This window comes from Balaenoptera ricei, chromosome 1 (genome assembly GCF_028023285.1).
Source record: "Balaenoptera ricei isolate mBalRic1 chromosome 1, mBalRic1.hap2, whole genome shotgun sequence".
NCBI lineage: Eukaryota > Metazoa > Chordata > Mammalia > Artiodactyla > Balaenopteridae > Balaenoptera > Balaenoptera ricei.
Window position 1 is genome coordinate 17,778,899 of NC_082639.1, and position 15,515 is coordinate 17,794,413.

Sequence of the window (15,515 nt, forward strand, 5' to 3'; positions counted from 1 at the left end):
CAGAAGTGCATTTCTCTCTCATGTAAGGGTCCAGGGGTGAGCAGTCCAGGTAAGCAGGGTAGCTCTGATCCACTTGGAGGTTCAGGGACCCGGGTTCCTTCTGTTTTGTCTCACCAGCCTCCATGCTCCTTGTCTGCTTGGTTGAAGCTGAGTTGCAATTTTGTCTGCGCTCTAGACTGCAGGAAGGGAAGAGACAGCAATATGTTTTTTTTGTTTGTTTGTTTTAAGATTTGTTTTTTCGTTTGGGATATAGAATAATTGAGTTCTATTTATTTATTTATTTATGGCTGTGTTGGGTCTTCGTTTCTGTGCGAGGGCTTTCTCTAGTTGTGGCAAGCGGGGGCCACTCTTCATCGCAGTGCGCGGGCCTCTCACTATCGCGGCCTCTCTTGTTGCGGAGCACAGGCTCCAGACGCGCAGGCTCAGTAATTGTGGCTCACGGGCCCAGTTGCTCCGCGGCATGTGGGATCTTCCCAGACCAGGGCTCGAACCCGTGTCCCCTGCATTGGCAGGCAGATTCTCAACCACTGCGCCACCAGGGAAGCCCAGCAATATGTTTTAAACAAGGTAGGCAGAAGTGGCGCCCGTCGCTCCAGGGCATGGTCCGCTGGAAAGAACGTGGTCACGTGACCTCGCCGAGCCACAGAGGAGGTTGGGAGATGTAATCTCTCCCAGCTTAACTCAAACCTCCATCACAGCAGAAGGTGGGGAGACAGACTTCAGTGGACATCTAGCAGTTTCCACACGTGCTTCCTCTGAACCTTCAGCCCCCTCCAGTCTAACTCCACCAAAACTCCTCTCCCCAGGCTCATCTGTAATAATCCTTTCTGTGACCCCATGTGGCACCCGCATCATCTGCCCTCTTTCCTTTACAACAAAAAAAAGTTGCCAAACAATGCAGTCTCCCTACCTCCCCCCATCCCCTCTTCACTCCACTGCACTCAGGCTTCCGGCCCTACCTCTCCACCAAAGCCACTATCCTCAGGGTCACCTGGGACCTCCAGATGGCCAGGTCCAGGAGACACTTTCCAGCCTCATCCCCACCCAAGGGCCATGTGAGATTTTCAAGGACCTTATGGTTCCTGTGGTTCCTGCAGAAGACTCTGTGGTTGGCATTGTGAGTGTGCCCCCCAGTTATTCACTCAGCAACCTTTGCCAAGCCCCTGCTGTGAAGCGTGGTCTGGGCCCCATCTAAGTAGAGCCAAGGGAGGTCAGGCTCCAGGACAGAAAGTGAATGGGCTGCCCAGCTTATCTTTCTGATGCCAGGTGGGGCCCACACAGTAAGCGCTCAGGGCATCCAGAGATGGAGGTCCAGGAAGGCTTCCTGGAGGGGGCAGGATTTGACCTGCAGTTTGAAAGACTAACAGAATTTTGAAGGGAATGATAGGAATAAATGGAATTTGAGAAGGAGGAAGGGCACGCGGAAGGACACGGAGGAGAAGGGGGAGCCAGCTCTGGCTAGTTGAGGAGTGCTTTCACACATGACCTCACTGCCACCCCCCGGCCTCCTGGAGTAGGAGGAACCTGTGTCCTCATTTCACAGATGACGCTCAGAGAAGTTGAGTCACTAAGCTAGGCAGGATGCAAGGCAGGAATTGACTAGGTCTACAGACTCCAGCGCTCAGCACAGTCTACGGTGCATCCAAGGAACCATGGACTGTGGGTCTGGTGAGTGTGCGTGTGTGAGTGTGCACATTGGTGAGAATGTGTGGTGTGTCGTTGGATATGTCTGAGTGACCATGTGTTTGTGATTGCACATGACTGGCCATGTGGCTTCTCACATATACGTGCATTTGTGAGCATGGGTGTGTCTGAATCTGAGGGGCATGGAGGGGGCTGTGTCTGAGCTTGAGTTTGTATATCTGAAGGTGGCTCAGCCCGTCCGTGTGTTTGTGTGTGGGAAGGAGTGTGGTTTTGTTTGTCAGCGTTCGTGGTGCTGCTGGGCCGAGAGGGTGCAGTTACGAGCATGTGCTGCAGCGCTTGCAGGCCCGTGGGTGCATTTAAGCCCCCCTCAGGTTGGGGTTGGGATGGAGCTGACTCAAGGAGGGCAATCTGAGAGAACCCTCCAAAGCCAGCAGCTGTTGGCAAACACACCTGGCAGATTATGAAGCCTTGGCTGTGAGTCTCTCCAGCTTGACAAAGCTCTGAGGGAGGGAAGCCAGGCTCCCAGTGGGGGTGGAGGCGAGGGAACTCTGTTCACCTGGGAGAAGCTAGAATTCCCCAGAGACCCTGGAGTTCTTTCCCTAGCTGTGGAGGCCTCCCCTGCATCCATTTGGGAGCCCTGAATGTCAAACTGCCTACTTAACCAGCTCAGCTTATTAGCAGCAAAGGCTGCTGGGATGGACCCCTCCTGTCTGGAGCTGGAAGTTCCCAGAGAATAGAGAGATGAGGCAGAGTGGAAGCGAGGGCTCCCAGAGAGGAGGGTGCAGGGGGAGCCCTCAGGATTAAAAGGCAGAAGCAGTGAGGAACAAGCCCTGGGTTAGGAAGAGGGGATCTGAGTTTGAATCCCAGTTTTGTCATTCATTTGTTATGTGACTTTAGTGTATTGGTCAGTTATTGCTGCAATGATGCTGCATAACAAAACCACCCCCAAGCCCAGTATTTTACAATAATAACATTTATTTTCTCATTCACTAGTCTCTGGGTCAGCTAGGGTTTAGCTAATCGGCACCAGGTCCTCTGAGCTGGGCAGAGCTCCAGAATGTGGGCTGGATTCAGTCTGTTCCATATGTCTCCTCATTCTCCTTGGACTAGCAGCCCCCCAGGCTTATTTCTCTTGTGGTGAATGGTGTGAACACAAGTGGCCAAGCCAAGCCAGGCCACATAAACCCATGCCATTGCCTGTGGCACAGTCATCCACAGTGAACGTACCCTGCAGGGCTCCTTGGCAGAGAGTGTGGGTGTGTGATCCTGTTACAATAGAGGCAGAGCTGAGATCACCCATCCAACCTATCACACTTGAGAAAAATCAGTTCCTCCCTCTGGGCCTCAATTTCCCCACCAAATTGTACGTCAGAACTGCATGAGAGCTTTTTCAGAACACAGGTCCCCTGCCCCCACCCCAGACCTACTGAATCAGAACCCCAGGAATAAGCCCTGGGAATCAGCATTTTTAACAAGTGGCTCAAGTGTTTCTTAGCCTCAGACAAATTTGGGAAAGTCAGGTCTAAGTGAGTCCAAGCCCCTGTAAGCCCTCAAAGCCCTGAGGCTTTCTGGGTCCTAACCACCCTTTCCCCCTCCTCTTTGTTCCAAGCCCCTTAACAAGCCCCCCTCTCTCATAGATGCCCAGAGCCCAGCTGGGGGCTGTGCAGCCACACACACCCTCACTGCACTATCCCCCTTTGCCAGAGGAGGACACAGAGGCCCAGAGAACTGGAGTCATTTATGCGAAGTCCTGCTACTAAGTGGGCTCAACTAGGATTTAAACCCAGGACCATGAAACTCCAAGTCTACACTGTAGAAAACACGGTTCCTGCCATTGAGATTTATGCCCTGGTTGGGAAGATAAGACATGGACAGAGTTTACATATTAGATGGCATAAATGAGGACCCAAGGAGGGGTCTGGGAGGTGAGGGAGATCACAGGCAGGAGAAATCATTTCCTCCTGGGGAATGGGAGAAAGGCATGCCATGGAAGTCTTCCTGAAGAGGAGGCATTTGAGCTTAGCTCTGAATAATAGAGAAGCTTCTAATAAGCAGAGATGGAATCATGCGGAGAAGAAGGTATCCTAGGAGAGGGAAGTACAAAAGGCAGACTGGAGGGAGAGTTCTCCTTTCTCTTCCTCCAAGGCACCAAGCTTCTTTGCCACAGAGTTTTTGCAAATGCTGCTCCTGCTGCTTGGAATGCTTTGCCCCATTTCCCCCTTCCTTTTGACCTAGCTCATCTTCATTGACCTTCCTGACCTGGTCACATGCCCCCAGCACCACGGCCCTCAAGTTCCCGTGGCTGAGATTTTAGCTTCACGTCTTTGATCATTTCATTCCTGTCTCCCCACCATCACCACTCATTGGTTCACAGTGAGTCTCCTTTCCCTCACTGTGGTTCTCCTGGAGCCTAGACAGGGGCACACCACAATGTATGCTTGGTGAGCAGTTGCCGAGGGGTCCAGAGAAGCATGGAGTGAGGTGGAGTGTGGAGAAGTACGATGAGGCTGGAAAACAAGACTGGGGACTTGATTTCCAGACAAACGCATTCAGTGCTCGGTTTTAATCGGACCCTAAAATTCAATATATAAATATCTAGCTCATGGCCTTATAAGGAAAAAGTATTTCTTTTGGGCAAGTGCTGGGCCTTGTTCGCTATCCCTTGGCACTCACCAGGGCCAGAGCCGTCGTCTGACTTCATAAAGCCGTCACGCTGCCTTCGAACTATACTCCGCCACTCCAGAATGCCTTTCCGCCCGTGTTCACGAGTCCTCTCAGGGCCCCCCGGAGACAGGAGGCCAGGCTGGGCTGCGTATCCCCACTTGGAGGATAAGGAAACGGGATTGGGAGAGGTCAAGCACGTGCCCGGGCTCACTCAGCTGGGAAGGGGCAGATGCAGGGTTCAGTCTGGCTCTGCAGCGTCCACGGTCCCCGACACAAACAAACAAGACAACATAGAGATGGACGGGAGGGGGAGGGCGAGCCTCGGCGGCATCAGAGGATCAGAGGAGAGCCTCTCTGAGGAGGTGGCGTGTGAGCTGAGATCCGAATGACAAGGCGCAGGCAGCCATGCAGACCTAGGTGCGGGCAGCATTTCAGCAACGTGGGGCTTGTGCTAGGGGCCGTCCCCAGTACTCCGGGCCTCCCTCCAGGGCTGCAGCGGACACACTCTCACCCCAAGCAAGCCCTGAAGAGCTGCACTCTGCCTGGTCCCAGGGGTGGAGGGAAGGGTCTGGGCTTTGGAATCAGGCAAACAAACCTGGCTCTGAATCAAGCCTAGCTGCTCACCGGCACTTAGCCCCGGACAAGTCACTTAGCCTGTGTCCGATCGCATCCTCCTTATGGGCCTCCTTACCACCCCCTCTTTGCGGGATGCTGTGAGGCTCTGAGCTCATGTTCTCAAGGTACCTCACAGGCTGCCTGGGATGGCAGGCACTCAAAAAGCAGAGATCGTTCTGTATTCACTCGAATCATACAATAGTTCACATTTGGCAAGTGGTTTATTATTTTTGCCAGATACCAAGTCCTGAATGATGAATCTCCCCAACCTCAGTGGGTTCTATTATTCTCCTATCTTACAGGTAAGGAAAGCAAGGTGTTAAGAGTTAAATGACTTGCCCACCAGGCAAGTCGCTGGCAGAGCCTGAATAATTACATCACTGCATACTCAGGGCCCAGTGTTGGCTGGATCCAAGCCTTCTGCACAGGCAGGGCAAGCTGTGTACCTAGACCTGCCACACCACAGCCTGGCTGAGCAAATGCAGCCTTTGGCGCCACCCATACTGACTGACCAGTTAGGAAGATCCCCCATCATCATGTCCTAGGGGGTCGTGTGGGAAAAAAAGGCATCAGTGCTGAACTTGACAAACTCCGCCCTCATCCAGCACACCCCTTTCCAAGCTATGTGATCAGGCTGTCTAGGGAACCTTACTTCTCTGAGCCTTAGAATCCTCACCTTCAAAATGGGCATGTTTCCATCATCCCAGCTTTGCAAGACGGTTGCCAAGTTAGTAATAATGTGGGCAAAGCACCGGGCACAATAGATGGCAGCTAGACTTAAAAATGAAATCAGAAGGTGTGTTAGTTTCCTATTGCTACTACAACAAAATGCCACGAACTTAGCAACTTACAATGACACGCAGTTCTTATCTTACAGTTCCGTGGGTCACAAGTCTAGTCTGGATCTCATCAGGCTAAAATCAAGTGTCAGCAGGACTGTGTTCCCTGCTGGTGGCTCTAAGGGATGACCTGTTTCCTCGCTCACTGGGGTGTTTGCAGAATTCAACTCCATGTGTTTTTAGGATTGAGGTCTCCGATTCCTTGCCAGCTGTCAGCTGGGAGGTCCCCTAGCTCCCAGGGGCGTCTCTCCAGTCCTTGCACGAGGCCTCCCTGCACCTCAGAAGCAGCAACAGGGCGTCGAGTCCCCCTCCCGCTCCCGCTCTCTCGTCTGACTCTCATCTGGGAAAGATTCTCCTCTTTTAAGGACTCAAGTGATTAGAGTGGGTCTACCTGGATAATCCGGGATAATCTCCCATCTCAAGGGCCATAACCTTAATCACATCTGCAAAGTCTCTTTTGTCATGTAAGATAACGTATTCACAGATTCCGGGATTAGGTCGTGACATCTTTGGGGGCCGTTATTCTGCCTATCACATGCACACGTAAGTCAGAGTACATCAGCATTCATCCAGTGCAAACACCTCCTTTTATAGAGAGGAAAACTGAGGCCCAGAGAGGTTCCTAAGTGGCTGCCCAAGATCATACAGCAGGCCCTTGGCGGAGCTGGTCTCTAACACCCTCGCCAGGTGTCAGAGTCTCTGTCCGTGACACCACTCCACATGGCTTTCTCATGGAAAAATTTTTGACTTTCCAAAGCCCTTTCTGCCAGCCATGTTCTCCTCTGATCCTTTTGCCCTCCTGTGGAGCGGGCACACAGTGGCTGGTCTCTAGAACTGACATGATCATGTACTCACCTACTTCTCTCCCTGGGGGCGGAGAGGATCAGAGAGAGATAGGACAAGAGGGCCCCCAGTGAGGCCCATGCCTGGGGAAAGGAAGAGAGAGGGAGAGGGCAACGTCCCTCCCTGGGCTGAGCGCTCTAAATGCGTCGTCCTCTTTGATCCTCCCAAGCGTGGAGGCACTGCCCGCCTAGACTATCAGCTAAGATTGGTTCAGCTTGCCTGTAACAGGCTGCCACAGTATGCTGTTTAGCAATCAACTACAAAAGCAATGGCGTAAAAGCAAGAAGCACTTGTCTAGTTCGTGAGTCTCCTGGTTGGATGGGTCTTGGTGAGGAGCATTCATACGTTTGCGCTCCAGCTACTCAGGGTTGCTCAGCACCTCTTCTCTTTGGATTTTGTCAGGGCTCTATTGCATGTTTGGGGTTGAGTGCTGTGGGCTGGTCAGGAATGGCCCTGGTGGGGACAACTGGGGCAACAGCTCTGCTCCATGTATCTCATCCTCCAGCAGGTCGGCCTGGGCGTGTTCTCGTGGCCATGGCGGGGCACCTAGACAGCTGGCAGATACACCGCGAGGGCTTTTTCAAGCCTCTGCTTATGTCGTATTTGCTTATATTCTATTGGCCGGAGCGAGTCACACGGCCAAGCCCAGAGCCAGGGTCAGAGGGGGATTACACAAATTACAGGGCAAAGGATATAGAGACAGAGAGGCAAGTAATACAACCAGTCTACCATAGTCGCTTAGACCAAATGGAGCTTTATTTTTCTTATGTGTAAAGGATGTCAGAAGACAGGAATTAGGGCAACTCCATGGACTCAGTAGGGATCCATGCCCTGAGGGGGAACGAGGCACACAGAGGGAAGGCTACTTCCCCAGGTCTCAGCTGGTGAAGAGATTGGAAGCTCCCCCAGGGCTCGCTGGGGGCAGCAGGGCCCCTGACCACCTGCTCCCGCCACCGAGCAGGCCCTGCCTGGCCAGCCTCCCCTAACCTCTCGACCACAAGCCCCTTTTGTGCTTGCTCCCTGGGGCTCCATCTCCTTGCAGGGGTCACGGGGCGCCACTGATCCCATCCCCCTGCCGGTGTGCCTGGCTGGTAATTGAAAATACCAGAATTCCCTAAAGACCAACTTACAGGGAAACCTGACACCTCAGGGTGGGCGGCGGGCAGCAGGAGGGATGGGAGAACATCCAGCTGTTCCCTTTTCTCCGCCCGTTAATCCCCCTGGATTCCAGGAGAAAGGCCAGCCCTGCTTGGCCCTCACTGGCCCGCCTTGATCATCTTCCCAGCAAATGCCTCCTCCTTGCCACACCCAGGGTTACGGGGCTTATGGGATCAGAGCCTGAGTTAGCTGCCTGTAACCCAAGCCTGCCAGCTAAGCCCGCCAAGCCCAGACCCCCATGGCTGTGGGGGACCTGCCTCCACCAACAGCTGAGCGCCCAGAGCCAGGGCGGCCGGGTGGGTGGTGGGTGAGGGGAGTCAGCCAGAGCCGGACCGAGTTAGCTTTGCAGCAGCCCTCTGAGGCCCACTGGTTCCAAGACCTCTGTGGTCAGCCTGCATCGGCCGCAGCCAATGGAGGGGAGAGGAGATGCTGGACTTGGGTGGGCCTGGGTTCAAATCCCAGCTCCACTGCTTGGTAACTTTGGGCAAGTTACCTCATACTTCAGTGCCTCCGTTTCCTCACCTATAAAATGGGTATAACAGTAATACCAGCCTCTCAGGGTTGCTATGAATGTTAAATGAGTTAATTGACGTAAAGCATTTGGAAAAGTGCCTGGTGTAGAGCGAACAAGAAAGTGTTAGGTGTTAGCTGTGGGGCCTTCCCTTTTTTTTTTTTTTAAGGCATCATGGGGCATCCAGAGGTTGTCCAGATGACAAGCTTGTGTTTTAGTTAAGGAACAGGTTGCCACCCCTACTGCAGTCCTTCTGTGGCTCCCCAGTGCCTTTGCGACAAAGCAACTCCTCGGCCTGGAGGTCTGGCCCCCACCTGCCTCTGCAGCCCCATCCCTGTGCCTCTCCTGAAACTACCTGTACCACTGCATCAAGACTCTGAGTCCGTGGGCCCCGGAGGAATACTCTAGCCTGGGCAGATGAGAGGGGCTGTCTTGGGCAGAGCTGGGCTGGGAGAAGCAGCATGGTGGGTGGAAAATACACTAGATCAGGACTCAGCTGATCTAGACTCTAGTCCCGGGCCCACCTCTACCTGCTGTGTGACCTTGGACAAGTTACTTCCCTTCTCTGGCCCTGAATCCACTCACTACTCCTAAAAATATGGGCCACAGGCCAACAGCATCAGTATCACCTGGGAGCTTGTTAGAACTACAGATTCTCAGACCCCATCCCAGACCAGCTGAACCAGAATCTCTGTGGGCAGGAGGAGGGGCCCAGTAATACGAGTTTTAACAAGGTCTCCTGGTTATCTCCTTACTCCCACTCAAGTTGGAAAAGTCCAGTAATCTATAGGGACACACGCTACCACTTTCACCTCCATTATTGGGAGGTGAAATTGCAGGGAGAGATGTGGAAGGAGCAGCTTCACCCCTGCTTGGGACTGGATCACCTTGGCCGAGCTCCAAAACGGGGGCTTGGATCCAGGAGCTCCACACCAAGTCCAAGTCTCATGGTTTCTCCACTGCCTAGTATGGTGCCCAGCCTGGAGCAGGCACTCATTGGGCTGAAACAAATATGCCTTCTCCATTAGACTGTGCCCCCTGGAAGGCAGAGACCCTGCAAGGTTCCTCTCTTGAGCCCCAGCACCCAGTATCGTGCCAACATCACAGTGACTCTGAATTGAAATTTTTTTCCAGCTTTCTTGAGATATTATTGACATAGATCATATGCAAATTTAAGGAGTACACTGTGATGTTTCGATACACATGTATATTGCAAAATGATTGCCTTAGTAAGGTTAGTTAACACCTCCATCCCTTCACATAATTACCTGCGTGTGTGTGTGTGCGTGTGTGTGTGTGTGTGTGTTGATAATATTTAAGATCTACTCTCTTAACTTTCCAGTATATAATACAGAATTGTTAATTATAGTCACCCTGCTGTAAATAGGTCCCCAGAACTTATTCATCTTATAGCTGGGAGTTTTTACCCTTTGACCAACATCTCATTTCCTCCAACCCCCAGCCCTGGGTAGCATTCTACTCTATTGAAATAGTCTTAATAATATCTCCCTCCTGATGGTGCTGGGCATCACATTTAAACCTTTACCTGCATTTCTCCTTTCATCCTCACAGCATCCTTGCCAGGTAAGGGTCCCCATTGGACAGGTATAGAAACTGAGGCTCAGAGAGGTTAAGAGAACTTGCTCAAGGTCACAATATTGAGGAGTGGAGGAGTAGGGAGTTGCATGCAGGTCTGTCTGATTCCACTTCTGGGCTCCCAGCCACTAACCTAGACTGCCCTTCTGGGGGCTGGATTGGAATTTCCTTAGCTGAGCCTTCTACAGTTCTCAGCAGGAAGCACTAGGTAAATGCACGTAGTGGCGGCTTAATGAGAATACCCCTCACCTATCCCTACGGGCTCAGTCCGTGTTTGATGCTCCACGGACATGCAGTGGCAGCACGCCCTCCCCGCCACATACACACCCCTCCCACCTTGGTGAGAGATCCCAGCATTCCAAGGAGCCCTGAAGATGACCTCATCCAGCCCCTCACACCAGAATTATCCTCAGACCCTTGGAGGCAGGGGCAGGGCATATCCCTCCTCGAATCCCTAGTGGCTGAGTTTAAAGCATCCTCACTGATTTTCCAGTGCATGTGAATGCGTGCACATGAGCGCACGCACGCACACACACACACACATACACAGCCCCCCTGAGTGGTCACACTGCCCTGTGTTTTGTCTGAGAGGGGCTGAGAAGCTTAGGGGAGGCCTGGGGGCGGGGTGCTTCCTGGGCCAGCAGGAAGGGTAAGCCCCCAGCCAGGATCCCCCAGATTAGCCCAGATCTGGGAAACTCCAAAAGGGACTAATTTTGTTGTTTTCAATGGGGAGCTGACTACAACAGGCTGGAGAGAGGGACAGACAGCTCGGGCCTCACAGAGGAGCCAGGGCCGCCAGAAGTCCAGGAGAACAAGCTCTACACAATGGTGGCTCCAGAGGGAGGAGTGGGGCTGGGACTGGAGACAGGGTCAAGGAGGGAGGGGACAGAGAGTAGGACCAGCTCTGAGGGACAGCAGGGAAAAGAGCTGGGGCAGGATAGTTCAGCTTCAGGCATAGCTCAGCTCCTCACTAGCTGTGTGACCTTGGGGAAGTCACAACACCTCTCTGAGCCTCAGTTTCCTCTTCTGCAAATTGCAGCTATTAACCCCCATCCCACACTGTTGTTGAGAGGATCAAACAGAATGACGCTGGTCAGCTGCTCAGTGCACAGTGGCCAGTGCCTAGTGATACCCGTGAACACTCACAGAGCTGACCACGTGCCAGGCACCACACTGAGCACCTGAAATGCTTTCATTCATCTGTCCTCACAACAGCCCCCAAGGCACGTTACCATTAGGCTCACTTTACAGATGAGGAAACCAAGACACCGAGAGCTCTGACCACTCCTCCACAGGGATCTAGCAATTTCCTCATTAATTTCCGGTGAGCATTTACTTGGAACTGGGCTGACCGCATGGTAACCAGGGCTGCGCTGGTAAAGAGCCTGAACCACCAGGTTCAAGGGCTAGCCCTCCACTGCCTTGCCGCATGAGCCTTGAGCAGGTCACTGAACAGCTCCAAGCCTCAGTGTCTCCATCTATAAACTGGGGATGTTAATAGCCCTCAGCTCATAGGGCAGTTGTGAGAATTCTGTGTTACACCTGTGTTAATAGGTGTTGAGTACGTGGAACAGGGCTTGGCACAGAATAAGAGCTCAGTAAGTGTTAGGTTAGTGGCTTTTTCCTTGTTATTATTATACACATACACACAGCCCTGAAAGCCCTTCACGTGACTTCATGAAGCATGAGAATATGTTGCTCTGTCCAGCCACTTACTATCTATGTAGCTTCAGGCAAGTCCCTTTACTGTGATTCTCAGTTTCCCCATCTGAAAAATGGGCTGAAGGAGGTCTGCTTCACAGGTTGTTGTGAGGATTAAATGGGTGCATGGGTACTGAGGACATAGCCCAGCATTAGTAGATGTCAATAAGCAGTGGTTGGTGGGGCCCCTCCTTTGGACTGGGTCTTCTTTTTTTTTTTTTTTTAATTTTATTTTATTTTATGGCTGTCTTGGGTCTTCGTTTCTGTGCGAGGGCTCTAGTTGCGGCAAGTGGGGGCCACTTCTCTAGTTGCGGCAAGTGGGGGCCACTCTTCATCGCGGTGCACGGGCCTCTCACTATCGCGGCCTCTCTTGTTGCGGAGCACAAGCTCCAGACGCGCAGGCTCAGTAATTGTGGCTCACGGGCCTAGTCGCTCCGCGGCATGTGGGATCTTCCCAGACCAGGGCTCGAACCCGTGTCCCCTGCATTGGCAGGCAGATTCTCAACCACTGCGCCACCAGGGAAGCCCTGGATTGGGTCTTCTTGATACCCTGGCAGGGAACAAGGAAGACAGAGTCTCCTTGTTTGACTAAGGAGGAAACTGCTGGGAGCCGGGTCCCTGATCTCCCCAGAAGGCCCACTGCCCCTGGCAGGGCAAGGAGCCAAGCTGAGGGACAGGCAGCCCTCCCTTGGGGGGACAGTGGGGGAGGGGTGGCAGAAAGAACAGAGGCTCTTCAGGGACACCTAGGCCAGGGTCCAAGTCCTTCTTCTGGGTGGTGCCACCCCATCTGGGGTGTCTTGGGCCAATTTTCCACAGTTCCTTGGGGTGCTGGAGGGAAGCCTAGACCTTTTCGGCCCACGCTGGCCCCTGGGCTGATCCAACTCCAGGACAAGGGCTAACCAGGAAGGACAGGCAGGGAACCTTTGAGCTGCAAGATCACAGGGATCTTCCAGCTGTGCCCATGGTGCAGAGGAGGAACCAGGTCCAGAGAGGGGGGTCACTTGCCCAAGGTTGCCCAGTCAGTTAGTAGCAGGCCAGAGAGCAGGGCCTGGGTCTTCTGACCAATAGACAGCTCCCTCCACGCTGGGGACAAAGGGACAGAGACAGAGCAGGAAACAGGCGAGGATCTCCAAGCACTAATCCTCCAGGAGCCCCTACCGGTCCCTGATCCACGCTCATGTCAGTGTGGTCAGAGCCCCTGGAAAGCAGGATTTGGGTGGGAGGAGAAGGGTCAGCCTCAGCCTCCTTCAGGAATCACCGTGATGGTCAAGACAGGGCATCCGCTTGTCACGGACCTGCCCAGGAGCCAGGAGAGACTGCAGGAGGTGCTCCTCTCACCCTGGTGAGTCCTCAGTCCCTCCTGGGACCATGAAAACCTCAGGCCCAGAGAGGCAAGGGGGCTCTGCTCCAGTCACACCATAGGGAAGGACCGGGTCAGGACTCATGGACAAACACTTCTCTGGAGAGTGGCAGACCTGGGTTCAAATGCCGGCTCCCCCACGGACGGGCTGTGTCATCTCAGGAAGCCCTGTGCTGCTCTGAGCTTCGGGGTCTGCACCTGTCGGTGGGGCTAATACTTACCCCTCACTGACAGTCAGCTCAGGACACACACGTGTGAAGGGCCCAGGGCCATGGCCAACATGTTGTAGGTGCTTTGTGCAGGTTTGTTTCATTTGAGAAGAAGGCAAAAAGCACAGGCATGGGTGCTCTGTGAAAGAAGGAATCAAGGAAGGGGCAGCAAGCTTGAACTCACTGTGACCTTGGGCAGCTCACAACCCTCTCTGGACCTCAGTTTCCACACCTGTAAAATGAGGGGATGGGACTAAATTATTTCTAAGGGTCCTTCTAGCACTAAACACAGCCTCCCCTGACATCTTTTTTTTTTTTTTTTTAATTTTTGTCTGTGTTGGGTCTTCGTTGCTGCGCGCGGGCTTTCTCTAGTTGCGGCGAGCAGGTGCTAGCTACTCTTCGACACGGTGTGCGGGCTTCTCATTGCGGTGGCTTCTCTTGTCGCACAGCACGAGCTCTAGGCACACGGGCTTCAGTAGTTGTGGCGTGCGGGCTTCAGTAGTTGTGGCATGCAGGCTCAGTAGCTGTGGCTCACAGGCTCTAGAGCGTAGGCTCGGTAGTTGTGGCACACGGGCTTAGTTGCTCCGCGGCACATGGGATCTTCCCGGACCAGGGCTCGAACCCGTGTCCCCTATATTGGCAGGTGGATTCTTTACCACTGCGCCACCAGGGAAGTCCCTCCTCTGACATCTTGTCTCCTACATCTAACCACCCTCCATGAGGGCACTAGCAACGCTGCTGGGAGAGATGGGTGAAATTCCGTAACATGCAATTAACCATTTTAACGTGTACAGTTCCGTGGCATTTAGTACATTCACAGTGTTGGGCAATTACCACCTCTATCCAGTGCCAAATCATTTTCATCACCCCAAGGAAAACCCCGTACCCAGCATTCCCCATGCTCCCTCCTCCAGCCCCTGGCAACCACTAATCTGCTTACTGTCTCTATCACCTTACCTATTCTGAATATTTCATATAAATGGGACCATACAATATGTGACCATACAATTTGCATCTGCCTTTCACTTAGCATGTATTTGAGCTTTATCCTCATTGTAGTGTACTTCATTAGTACTTCATTCTTTTTTATGCCTAAATAATATTCTGTTATATGTGTATACCACAATTTGTCTATCCATTCATCTGTTGATAGACAGTTGGGTTGTTCCCACCTTTTAGCTGTTGTGAATAGTACTGCTATAAATATTCACATACAAATATTTGCTTGAGTACCTGTTTTCAGTTCTTTGGGGTATATGATTAGGAGTGGAATGGCTGGATCATATGGTAATTCTGTGTTTAACTTTTTAAGGAACCACCAAACTGTCATCCATAGTAGCTATGGATTTATTCGCAGTCATTTTTATTCACTGCAGTGTCCCTGCACATAGGAGGCACTCAATGCACATTTGTTGAAGGAGTGAATGAATTTCCCACCGTCTCTGCTTCCCTGTCCCAGAGCCCCGTCACCATGTCTAGGGTCTGTATGTCCCCTGGTTCAGTAGACTGTAAGCTCCAAGAGAGAATGAATTAACATTTCGTCCAACCCACTTGGGGCCAGACCAGGGAAGGGGCCCAATGCATCTGTCTTGACTTGATGTGGCTGAGCTTCCCCAGGGATGGCTGGAGTTGTCGGTGTCTGTAATCTGACGGTGCCCCATGGGAGCAGCACCTGCGGCCCTGCACCCTGTCGGCTCCCCAGGCTGGCTGTGTGGCCTAAGCCAGATGCCTTCCCCTCTGTGGTCCCATAGGTCTCTGTCTGGGCACCTTTGAGGCTGGGCCAGAAGCTGCACCCTCTTATGCCCACCCCTGACCCCTGACCTCTGACCTCTCTTCCAGCTCCATCGGCCGTGTCCATCATGCACCAGGTGAGCCGCACCGTGGACAGCATTACCCTGTCGTGGTCCCAGCCCGACCAGCCCAATGGCGTCATCCTGGATTACGAGCTGCAGTACTATGAGAAGGTACGTGTGCTCCTGGGCGCTCTCCCCACTCCCGCCTCCCGCAGGGCCCCCTTCCAGGCTGGGTTCTGGGGTTCTATCATCCCGCAAGACTAGGCAGTCTGGTGAAGCAGAAAGAGCCCTGGCCTCAGCTCCACTCCTCCCCAGCTGTGAGACCTCAGACAGTTGCCTTGACCTCTCTGAGTCTTGCTTTTCTGGTCTAGGGGATCAGGCCACAATCTCAGTAAAATGCAATGGTCACAGCCCTTTCCCCACCAAGACCCCTTTCATCTTGATTTTGATGGGCCTGATGTTCTGAAAAAGCTGGTTTTCCCAAAAGCTGCATTTCTTAAGTAATAATTAGTCATTTACCCATTCTGAAGCAGAGATTTGAAACTGCTCAAGAGAGCTTCTGTACAGAGTGAGAGGGTGGAG

At 52.9% G+C, this 15,515-nt stretch overlaps 1 protein-coding gene across 2 annotated transcripts in view; it reads left to right on the forward strand.

The window, feature by feature from the left end:
* Positions 1 to 15,515, forward strand: part of EPHB2 (EPH receptor B2) — a 184,603-nt gene that overhangs the window by 143,266 nt on the left and 25,822 nt on the right. For both annotated transcript variants that reach the window (XM_059915759.1, XM_059915767.1), the window contains exon 6: positions 14,980 to 15,104. In XM_059915759.1, the coding sequence (XP_059771742.1) occupies positions 14,980 to 15,104 (125 nt within the window). The remainder of the gene's footprint in view (positions 1 to 14,979; positions 15,105 to 15,515) is intronic.